General features: G+C 42.8%; 1 protein-coding gene across 2 annotated transcripts; it reads right to left on the reverse strand.

Annotated features, from left to right (window-relative positions):
* Nucleotides 1–2947: 2947 nt before the first annotated feature.
* Nucleotides 2948–7967, reverse strand: OTOR (otoraplin). Of its 2 annotated transcripts, XM_072799991.1 has the most exons (5): nt 6377–7967; nt 5871–6010; nt 4841–4951; nt 3996–4011; nt 2948–3890 (listed from the first exon to the last, which is right to left on the reverse strand). In XM_072799991.1, the coding sequence occupies exons 1-5, from the start codon at nt 6489–6491 to the stop codon at nt 3745–3747; spliced, it is 528 nt and encodes a 175-aa protein (XP_072656092.1). In that variant the 5' UTR covers nt 6492–7967; the 3' UTR covers nt 2948–3744. The 2 variants fall into 2 exon arrangements, with proteins under 2 accessions (XP_072656092.1, XP_072656093.1); XM_072799992.1 differs by having other exon boundaries at nt 3749–4011; nt 6377–7956.
* Nucleotides 7968–12448: the final 4481 nt, after the last annotated feature.

Here is a 12448-nt window from a genome sequence, read left to right on the forward strand (position 1 = left end):
CCAATTACTCAGTTCCCTTAAACAAGATTACATTTCTTTTTACTGCCTGCTGGTGTCTACCATGCCCCGACTCTTCTCACCTCTGATGGGCCTCACCGCTTCTCTCATCTTGCTCTGTTAACCCCATCGAGTAGATCTGCTTGAGGCCAACTCTCACTATTCGCACTAAATTGGCTCCTGAAATCTACCTGCCTCGACTACCTGTGGCCACTGTGCATATTGTCTCCCATGTTCTGTGAGGTCAGGGATGAGGAAATTCTATTTTTTTTTAAATTAGTTTCAGGTGTACAGCATAGTGATTCAACAGCTGTGTACGTGGCTCAGGGTGCATCCCGGTAAGCGTCCTCTCAATCCCCAGCACCTACTTCCCCCAACTCCCACCACCTCCCCTCTGGCAACCTCCAGTTTGATTCTCTATAGTTAAGAGTCTTTTGAAAAAAGATGTTTTTAAAAAAGGAGCCTGTGTTTTGGGTTGTCTCCTTCTTCTTTGTTTCTTTGTTTCGTAAATTCCACATAAGTGAAATCAGATTGGTGTTTGCCTTCCCCTGACTTATCTTACTCAGCATAATGCTCCATGCGTGTGGTTGCAAATGTCAAGATTGCATTCTTTTACGTAGCTGAGGAATGTTCCATTGTATATACATAAAGGACAGTGAAATCCTTATTTCTCTCCCAAGAGGAAACAGGACAACTATATAGAAAAATTTAAACACCACACTCCACACACACACACACACACACACACACACACCTTCAGCTTGGGGAGTACAGAGGAAACCTACAAGTTGGAATTCCCTCAGGAATCCCTAGGCCCAGTTGTTTGGGGTTTTTTGTTTTCTTTAATGTCTGTTGGGGGAGGTCTTAGAGAGGACGTGACCAACAGTTGACCCTCGAAGTGGACCCGAACAGCCTTGCAGCTGCCACAACAAACCTCGTGTTATGTCCCTTGCTTCAGGAAACTGCCAGCTACCCATCTGGAGTGCTCTACCTCTTTCCCTGTCTCCTCATGCCCTCCCAGGGCCTAGTCTCCGATTTCTTGAGCTCCTGAGGTTGCCAAGCAGCAATGTCAGTGATTGAGAACCTCTTCGAGGTACAAGATATCCTTGCTCCTTGAGGGAGGGAAGGAAGATTCTCCAAGTGGGAATGGGTCCTGGAAGGCCTCATTGCCCTCCAGATTCTCACTTCTCCACCCCAGGGTTGCCTTTCCTCTAACATAGAGACGAGCAGACTACTGAGCCAGTGTCTGCAACATGGGGTAGGGATACCGGGTTAGGAATGTTGAAATCCTGGGACACCTGAGTGGCTCAGTGGTTGAGCATCTGCCTTTGGCTCAGGTCATCATCCTGGGGTTCCGCATCGGGCTCTTCACAGGGAGCCTGATTCTCCCTAAGCATGTGTCTCTGCCTCTCTGTGTGTCTCTCATGAATAAATAAATAAAATCCTTTAAAAAAAAAAAAGGAATGTTGAAACCCTGCTTGTTTAACCTTGGGAGAGCTGCATCAACTCTCCGGTACTCAAGCTTTTTTCATTTATTTATGTGTCAGATGAGAGGAGAAAACTAAAATCAGTGGTTCTCAAAACCTCTCATGTCCAAGGGATTCAGAGCACGCTACCCCAAAAGATGTCACTGTGGCATATTGATCATTTTGAGCTGAATGCGGTTGAGAAAGCACAGATGCCAGAAGGGCTCTCCGACCTCCCCCTTTCTGCCCTAAAACAGGCCATAAAATTTCCCACGAGGAAGGTGCCCTTCGTGTGCTGGGAAGAGAATGCTCTTATCACTGGGCACTGGGAGCTGGCCCTGGGATGGGCCTGTACAAACAAACCTGCTGAAATCACCTTTATCTTCCACAGGTCTCCTTATACATTCCTAGTCACTGGGCCACAATTTACTGTCCTGAGTCCGAGCCACTTTGTCTTGTCATGTACACAATTTATTATTCATTGTCTGAAAAGGTATATAGCCATGTGGCTCTAATGGCTTCTTTGTGTCTTCATTTTCTCTTTGAAGATTCCCATCTCCATGTAAAAATATTACATTCAACACACATGCTTTTCTCCTGATAATCTGTCTATGTCAGTTTAATTCTGAGGCCCTGCCAGAGATCCAAGGAGGGTAGAAGGAGGTTTTTCTCTTGCCCTACAATGCATACATGGATCTCGAGTCTGGGGTCTTGTTAAAATGCAGATTGTAATTCAGAGAGTCTGCAGCGTGTCCCTTACATTCTAACCAGCTCCCAGGAGAGGCCCAAGCTGCCGCTGGGTCAGGGGTGGCACTTTATCTTCCAATGGCTAGACGGTGTTTAAAAGTCCCTGCAGGTGCTTTCATTCTGTGGATGCAGCTAGGCCCCCAGGAGATGGAAACCAATCAGTGACCTCAAAAGTCCTGGATGAGACTGGTTCTGGTGAGTGGGAGCCAGGTGCTGCCAGGAGGGACTGTGGCCCAGAGCCCTGTGCCTGGGGAGGAAGGCTGGAAGCACGAGGCCAGATGCATGGGGGCTTTGGCCATGGGAGTGCCATGGGGGTGCTGGGTGTCTCGAGGGATAATGGGGTACCTGGACTAGAGAAGCCAGCAAGTGAGAGGCAGATAGAAACAGAGGTAGACCAAATGCCTCTTACTTAAAATTGTGCTGACCACCCTAGATGCTTCCTGAAACATTGTATGGAGTACAGTAAGACAGAGATCGTGGACAGGTAGGTTTGGGTTTGAGGGGGCTTCTTTTGGAGTACCATTTCACATGGTGGAATCCCATAGGAATTTGGCAAAAACATATTCACCCCAAACCACAGTGGACAGCGCTGGGAAAATGACCCCGGGTGGTCCCAGTCTCCAACTTGTCCTAAATGCCCGCCTCCTCATGCTGGTGGGATGAACAGACCACAGAAAACTGAAGACTAACCCCACTTCCAAGCTTCTCCATGACTTTTGACACCCCAGGGTGAAAAATTTCTTAAAACAATTTTTTTTTAAGTCAGAAATTGGGAATTGTTTTGAGCATAGGCATTTTAATTACATGTAAACAAAGACTCATGACTACATAAAAAGAATTATACGAGGAATACACAGTCAAAGCAAATATCCAATTAAATGTAGAAAAATTTATACATCCATTGGGACCACCAATCCCCTTACCAGATTGCTTCACACATTATCCTTGACTGGGGGAATTTGCACAGGAAGAGGATATTCAAAGTTGAAAGAGAAGTAGAGAAACAACCCATAGACTTTCTGTGCTACCCCCCACACCTAGTCTTTGAACTTGAAGCTCGAATGTTTGCAGTAACAGCACATATGAAGGGGGAACTATTCCATTACAAATATTTCATAAGCTGCTCCATCCTTATTACATACACACATATTTAAAATTTGGGGAGAGGTAAATTGGTCATTAGAAGATAAATTTCAATTGAAATAATTTGTGATTTATTTTTAAAAACAAAAGGCATAGTCTAAATATCTATGAGTCCAAAGAGCTCCTCTACTCCCACTAGTTTCACAACCCAAAGGCATCAAATATTAAAAGTAACAACAATCCTAGAGTACTCCTTGAGGATTTAGCCCCTTTGGGTACATTATAACACTCCAAATGGCCAGTGAGACAAATAATTACAAAACAGCATGTCCAAAGGGAAGACCTGTGACCTACCAAGTTTGTATAAAGAGCCAAAGAGCTGGCAAGAACGATTTAGAAGTCACACAACTGTACTATCATCTGTATGCAGCCCTGTGGAAGAGAAGATTCTCTAGGCTGAAACATAATTTCTGCTTTCAGTTCTCCCACTTGAGTTGAACGTCACCCTGCCCAGGTGGTGGGAAGACCAGGCCAGCAGAAAACTGAGTGGAACCCCCTCTGTCATCTGCCACCTCTGGCGCTGAAGGCCCAGCCGGCCTGTAAGGTAACACAGCCTTGAAACAAAAGTCAGGAATTAGGGACTTTTTTTTTTCTTTTTAGTTTTTCCTTTCTATTTGCAGGTTTGTCTAATTTCTTACTCACAGAAGAAGTCAATGTCCTGGAAAACAAACAAACAAGATTGAACTGAGCAACAGGGCCTGAAAACAAAGGCAGTTTCTTTATTTAAAAATCATAGGTAATCAAAGGGAAATTTGGAATTTAAATAAGGTTGAACCCCAAAGAATATGATCTAATTATCGCTTTAAGTCAAAAACTACTTAAAAATGAAGGTTCTCAAATACACTTTTAATTTGTGGTTATTGGACACCTTCAAGCTCAATGCTCAGAAGTGATGACAGGCGAGTCCCGTTTGTGTGGGCTGGGCAATGTTTTGCATTATGTCACGCAGCAGTTAGTTCTTAGGAGAAGCTCTTCAAAACAACCACCCTGCAAAGTAGCTCAAAGGGGATCTTTTATTTCTCTTCTGGGGTTCACAAGACCCCAGGGCATTGGAAAGAGCGTAATTTCTTTTTCAAACGTAAGTAGAATCTACCACAGAAATAAAGTATCTAAAGATTTTTTTTTCTAGGATGTTTTGAGTCAATTAAACACAGGTACCATTTTTTTCCCCAGCCCAAGTGTTTTAGTAAATAAATGCAACATCAGTTAAGAGTCCATTAATACTTTTTAGTTTTTTTCTTTGTGATGTGGACTCTTTAACAGGATAATTTGGATCTAAAAACAAAAGGGGGCCAGTGGAGAAAGTTCAGTAACCTTTCAACCCTAGAGTAGGGGTAAATGCTCTCCCAAAGCTCCCAGTCTCAGGGAAGCACCCACTGCAAGGCAAGGGGTTTGCTCCATACATCTTGTAAGTGACATGATGCACTGTTGACACCTGCATGACCCCAGAGTCTGAGGCCTCCTCTGGCCTGCTCTGAGACACTTACCGTAGTGGGGACTTCCTTGGTGGCTTCTTGGTACACGTGTTGCTCCTCCACCAAGCTGCTGGGGAAATAGCCCACGGTTCCCATCTCATCCTCGTGGTCATCTCCATAAACCTGAGCACCCAGAAGAGTAACAGTCAGGGGATTGCTGATGTGAGTCCACTTCTAGAAACCCTCTGGCATCACATGTGCTGTTAATGAGAATTACATAATGGCAATGCCTCAATTTTCTACTCTGGGCTCCAGGGGCCTCAGACCCGAATTTGAAGTTCACTCACAGCAATTAAGTCAACCCACAGAAAGTGTGTATCTGCTCTTCTGCGGCCTGTTCTTCCCAGTCTCATTGAGCATTTATTTTATGCAATCTTGTGAGCCACCCAAAATCTTTTTGGAACCCATAGACAAAGTCGGTAGATTAAAAAAAAAAAAAAGAAGAAGAAGAAGAAACTAAATAGATACTTGTATTTTAAAGAACTGGCATTTCTCAGTCGTTAAAAATTCAAGGGCACAGATACTGGAGTGAATTTAAGATTTGATTCTTCATTACTTGAGAATCTATCTGTGGATCTGCAAATGCAGACAGGAAACCAGCCCTGCCTCGTCCCTCCGGAGGGTCTACCCCAGCAGGTTCTCACTGAAGAAAGCAGATTCTCTGGAACTGAAGAGGGTGTTAGTTTCCTTTAAAATATTGAAGTGGAGACTGGCAGCCAACACGCATGCCTTTTACTTGGCAAACCTGTTCAAACATTTGAGTAAATTTCAAACTCTTTGGGATGTTCGAGTCCCCATGTGATTGCCTAGTTCTTGCCAACACATCACATAAACCTGTGTTTGGTCTTGTTAGGAAATTTTGTTTTTTCAACGTGCAAGAAAAGCAAATACATGTGAATTTGTGCAACTTGCATTTACAACCTCTACATTGTTCTTAAGAGCTAGTTTTAAAGACTAAAATGTATTGAAGGTAGGTCATAGAGAAAAAATTAAGAGCAACATATGTCAAGATGTGTGTATATTTGTAAGGATCTCATCTTACACTGCCAGCCCAAAATTCTCCAGCTCCATTTTCTTTTACCAGCTTCGAGTAAACGTAAATCTGCTGTCCTTTTTTCACATTAATGAACCTACAGTCTGGGGCATTGTAATCTTCTTGAGCTCTGGCCAGAGAAATAGTATCTGGAAGAAAAAAAACCACACACACACATTGAAATGACTACATTTTAGTCTCCTAGCTTTTCTAACAGTAAAAAGGCCAAGCATATCAGAAAACTAGGAAATCAGAGTGAGTAATAACTCTCAGTTTACAGCTCTTGTTCAGTTGAAGAAGAGTGCCATAGCCATGGTATGAGAGCTGCACCCAACAGGATCTTAACCAAGAGAATTCTCTGTAGTAAGATAGAGGTACAGACCAGGAGAAGCAATGCTAACGACATAGACATTAGAGAAGATTCACTTAAAGCCCAATCAGATTTTTGACTATTAGCAGATTTTTTTTCAATTATATAAATAGAAAAATAACAAAAGGCATAAAAATGTCCTTACACACGCACTCATCATCTGCACAGAGCTTCTTGGAAGCAAGTTTGTCCATAAATATTCCACACACGGCACATATGGCCACAAGACCTGGGAGGAAAAGTAATAATAGTCTGGCCATCTTCCTTTTTTTGCTGTTTTTGCTGTCGTCCTTTAACTGGAAGTGGAAACTGACTGCAGTGGTTCCTATCTTTTATGTGGAAGCCAGACATCTGGGTAAATCCCCCCAGCCAATGGGAAGGAGCCCACCAGTCCTCTGCTTTCATAACAGCTGCTGGGCTCCAGGGGCTAATTTGCATCTGTTTTTCCAAGGAGACTCAAACTCAGTGTCTTTTTTTTAAAACACAAATGATATCCAAGACAGCCCACCACTGGTAAAGCCACTTCAGCTGTGGCATTTTTGCACTAGCAGGGCATTGTGGAAAGAAGTATCAGAATTTTGAATCATTTAAAACAGTTTTTAAGCTCAATTTTCATTTCTTTCAACTTATGAGCCAAGATGTACTAACTATAGGAATCTGCTGAAACTGTAGATGGATATCCTTTGGACACATAATTTTCCTTGAAAAGAATCCAATTAATAAACATGTGGATTTGTTTAATAGCTAAATCAAGGATGCTTAAGCTTACAAATCAGCCATGATAGGATATTTGGAAGTCGAGTCTGTTCTGAGGCAGACATGGTTTGTAACACATGAGCTGTTACCACACGTCTAGACCCTATCAGTGAGGAAAGGAAGAGATAGGTGAGTTGGAAAGAATGGAACAATCTTGTTTTCATCTCTGGAACATTTGAAATTCAATCTCAAAATGTTCCTGGGTAAGAGCCTCTCCCTGCTTCCAGATATCTTTCCGATGGACAGAGGGGCGCTGCTAGAAATCACTTCAAGTGCCAATATGCAGCTCCGTCGATTCATCAAATATTTATTGAGCACCTACTGTGTGCCAGGCACTGTTCTAGGCACTAGAGATGCAGCGTTGAATAAAAAACTTCCCTGACCCCAAAGATTTCCTTTCTATGAGGAAAGACAGAAAGTAGGCTGCTGCTTTTTCTAGTGTTTGGGGCTGGTATTTCTTTCATAAGATTCACAACCCCCATCCCCCTCATTGTTTCTAGAATAGAGGTCTCTGTCAGGATGCTCTGTAAACTTGGTGATGATAAGATTTCAGAGCCGAGCCTCCTCCTCCCTCCCCCCAAAATACAGTCACCTCCCAAGATGAAGACAAGCATTCAACTTACAAAATAATTTTGTACAAAACTGAGGATAAACCGGTAAAGCCAAATATAGTACTATGTTTCAAAAAGGTTTTATTTGGAGGTGGGGGTGTGACTATGTGTCTGTAATTTCAGGGGACAATCTTTTATACAGCTGGCCCGGATTTGGAGGCTTGTTTAATTTAATATCTTCATTATGGGTGAAGAAACTACAGCCCAGCAAAGGCTAGAGCCACCTTTCTTAAGCACCCTATCTAAAGGTTCTCCAGCAGGACTGGGTCCAGTGCTGCTAGGTGTTAGTCTAAGTCAGCAATGTTTAATAGAAGTATAGTACAAGCCACAGAGTAGGGATTTAAAATTTTCTAATAACCACATTAAAAAAATAAAAAGATATAGCTGAAATTAATTTTAACACTACCCTCTATTTAAACTATTATATAAAAAATTACCACTTTGACATAATCAATATAAAAATTATTACCAAAGTATTTTATATTCTTTATTTTTTATTTATTTTTTAAATTTTTGAGGAGGGTGCTTGTTTTTGTTTTTTTCTTTAAAGATTTTATTCATCCATTCATGCAAGACACACACACAGAGAGAGAGAGAGAGAGAGAGGCAGAGACACAGGCAGAGGGAGAAGCAGGCTCCATGCAGGGAGCCTGATGTGGGACTTGATCCTGAGTCTTCAGGATCATGCCCCGGGCCGAAGGCAGGCGCTAAACTGCTGAGCCACCCGTGCTGCCCTATACTCTTTTATGAGTCCTTGACACTCATGAATTTTACATTTACAATATATCTCAATTCAGATGCTAAATTTGTATAAGATACACTTGATCAGTGTTTTGATTTTATAAAATTTACAGTTGAAAAATAGATTCTCATATTAACTATATTCCAAACACATTGAAAAGTTTTCCAGTATACCAATTGAGTATAGTTTAAAAATTTAAACCAATAAATTAAATAAAAATGAGAAGTTCCATGTTCCCACTGCATTCGCCACATTTCAAGTGTTTGGTAGCTGCATGCATGCTGCAATTTTATATATTTATTTTTTTAAGGTTTTACTTATTTATTTGACACAGAGAGAGAGATGGAGAACGCATGCACACACAAGCAGGGGAAGTGACAGGCAGAGGGAGAGGGAGAAGCAGGCTCCTAGCTGAATGGGGAGCCCGATGTGGGACTTGATCCCAGGACCTTGGGATCATGACCTGAGCTGATGGCAGATGCTTAACCGACTGAGCCACCCAGGTGCCCCGGAATTGAGATTTTAAATTCATCATTTCCTGTCTCACTTCGAGGAAAGGATAAATTAGAAATTATTTCTGAAAGCAGGCTGCCAGTGTGTTTTTCCTTCCTATAATCTAGGAACCCAAGAGGGTCTCCGGGAAAACTGAAGCATTGATTAAATGTTCTTAAGCCTGATCAGGCAGCTGTTTTACAGATTGTGATGGTCTCAAGCCAGCCCTCAACACAGGAAAGTTAAAAGACAATTGCCATTTAAGAGGCACTTAGCAGAAACCGGGACTGCACCAACTCAGATTGCCACACCGTGTCCAAGCGCCCCACCCCCCGCCCCCGAGGCAGAGTGAACCGTGGAATAAAGCCACCACCAAGAATAAAGCCACCACCAAGCCATCAAAGCAACTTAGCAAGCTAAGGCTGGTGCTACACCAAGCCATTATTGGCTATTGGAAGGTGGAGAAGTAAAGAAAAGAGATGTTAAGCCATCTAAGAGCATCTGCAGCAGGCCTGGCATGTCCTAGCATTCGGCTGCGGGCAGAGATGCAGAGATGGGATGGAAACTAATGTTTTGCAATTTGGAACTTAAAGTTACAATAGTGAGCAGTTGGACCTGGAGCCCTGCAAGATATTGGGGGTCCGGGGAGGGGCTCAGTCCTGAGCAGGCTCACCTCCTTCCTCTGGATTTTCCAGTGCATTCTCTGAGCCTTTAATCCCCAAATGACATTTTTTCTGCTCTCCTTCCTGAATTAGTTCTCGATCTGTAGTTCTTAAAACGGGGGTAGGGGCTCCTTTAAGGTTTGAACAATGGGTTTAGGCAGGGGATAGGGTGGAAGCAGCCTCCTAAGCCATGACCTACAAGGCCCTGCGTGATCTGGTCCCTCTGCTCCTTCACGTCACCTCCTTGTCACTCTCTGCCTCACCCACTCTGTTCCTGCCATACCAGCTGCTCCTGTCTTTGGAAAACTCGAAGCTCATTTCTACCTCCAGCCCTCCGGAGTTTATTTAATGTCAGGGAAGCTCTTGCTCCATAGCCTGGGACTCAGGGCTCTGGACAAGATGTCTCCTCAGACAGACTGGTTTCTTGCACTCCTCAGCTCAATCTGTCCATCGTGTGATCGCGGTGCCCTGCCTCGTCACTTGTCATTACCTGACAGGCCTTATTTGTTTACATGGTGACGATTTGTCTCCAGACACCACAATGAAAGCTCCAGGAGGTGGAGACTTGTCTAACTTGTCTAGTTTTCTCTTTGCTCTATCATTATTCGCACCTAGAAAAACCCTTAGTACTCAAAAATAGATATTCATTGAAATTGTATGCTTAGGTGTATACATGAATGCTTTTGGTTTTATTTTTGTTTTCCCTGAGGAAGGCCGTTAGGTTTTACCAGATTTCAAGAGGTTCATAACACGCCCTAATCAAGACTGACTAAGCCATCAGGGCAGAGACTGAGGTTTTGCCTCCAAAGCATGGTCCCCAACCCAGCACCTTCAGCGTCACTTTACAAAGCCTCTCAAACCCCACCCCTCCCCCCAGTCCTACTAGATCAATCTACAGTTTAACAAACTACGCAAGTGATTTGGAAGAACAGGACAGTTTGAGAAGTACAGCTCAAGGGCAAATCAATTACAGCGCACGTTTTAAGCCAGGGCTTCACAGTCTTCATTAGATCTTTACTGGGATACAATATTCCCAAGGACAAAATGCTTGCTAAATACCCAACAGACTATACTTAAAGCCTTAAAGTTGAAAATGGAGATGTGAGCCTCTTGCAACACTTTCCTTTTTTTTTTCTTTTTAAGATTATTTATATATTTATTTGAGAGAGTGAGTGTGAGCAACAGGGAGAGAATCTGAGGCAGACTGCAGAGCAGAGCCTGATGCAGGGGCTCGATCCCACAACCGCAAGATCATGACCTGTGCTGAAACCAGGAGTCAAGACACAAGCAACTGACTGAACCACCCAGGCGTCCTGCACACTTTCCATTCCTGCACCATCTTCTACTTATCAATGTGCTGCCTTTGAAAAATACAATTTGAACTAATCATTACAACCTACTTTGAAACATAGAAATCTGCTTTGTTAGTTCTTAGCTCACATTGGAATCACTTAAGGACCTTAAAAGTACTGCTGACTGGGTTTCACACCTAGAGATTGGGATTTAATTGATACAGGGTGTAGATGAGATGTGGGCACTTGGAAACAATCTGCGGCCTTAAACTGAGAAGCTGAGAACCACTACATGAGATGGGCACATCATCTACTTCGTTGGAAACTCCTGGCAACTCCCAGATTGGGAAGGGGAGGAAGGACTGAAGATCACAGCTTCATCCCACCATCTTCAAAGTGGACTTAGCTCCTTTTCTCTTACCCCTCTTCCCTCTTGAAGCCTTGCTTTCCAGAGTTTGATAACATTCCAGGAGATTTAAGCAAATAAGTAAACGCATCCATCATTGGGAGCAGAGGAGTTACAAGGAAGGAAAGGGGGAAACCCAGAATAAACTGTGTTGTCCGATTGCAGTTAGAGGTACTGCTATACATTCTTTAATATAATTATATAGATGCAGCCACAAATGCAGACATAGAGATATTTCTACATACCAGTAAGATCATGAAAAGTAAGGACAGGCCAAGGGACAGACAAGACACTGAAGAGACAATGCATGTGGCATGATCCTGGATTGGAATTGTGGGTCATTTTTGGGACATGAGCAAAATATAAGATTGAATGCTGGCTTAATGTTATTTCCTGATTTTGCTGGTCCTATGGCAGTCAGTCTTGTAGCAGAGTGGTCTTGTACTTAGGAAACACACACTGAATATTAAGGGGTAATAGAGGATCAAGGCAGCAGAATTCCTGAATGGTTCAGAAACATTTGTGGGAGCTGCATACGATTTCTGCATTTTTGATATGAATTGAAAATTATATCAAAATAAAAAGCTTTCAGAAGTAATCAGGTGTCACTCCTGTGATCAAAATCTTCTGACAGAACATGTCCATAGATTTGCATGTAAATGTTCATAAGCCCTTTATACAGCCCCAAATTAAAAGAACCCAAATGCCTGTCCATGGTTACAACTGTTCTGTTGCACACAATAGAGATGAACTTCAAAAGCATTCTAACAATGTTTTTAAAATTCTAAGTAATCTTCTACACCCAATATGGGGCTCAAACCCACAACCCTGAGATCAAGAGTTGTGTGCTCCACAGACTGAGCCAGCCAGACACCCCCAAAAGCATTCTAGACAGGGTACAACTATAGTGATAGAAAACAGAACGTGGTTGCCTAGGTTCAGGGGTGGGGTTGGGGGCTGGTGAACAGATGATTGCAAAGGGAGCCTTCCTTTCAGACAGGTGATGGAATACTCTGTATCTTCATTATGGTTATTACACAACTGTATACAATGGTCAAAACTCATCAAATTGGGTCACTCACCAAAAACCACTAAAAATGAATTTTATTGTAACTAAATTTTAAAAAATCTCAAGTTTCCCATTTCAGAGTTTATGTTACACGTCCTTAAAAAGACCTATATATCCCCCTCTCACTCTCCAGCCACACTGACCTTTCTACTTCCTCTCATACAGACACTCAAAGCAGGGGCATCTG

The sequence above is a fragment of the Canis lupus genome, chromosome 26, assembly GCF_048164855.1.
Source record: "Canis lupus baileyi chromosome 26, mCanLup2.hap1, whole genome shotgun sequence".
Lineage (NCBI taxonomy): Eukaryota > Metazoa > Chordata > Mammalia > Carnivora > Canidae > Canis > Canis lupus.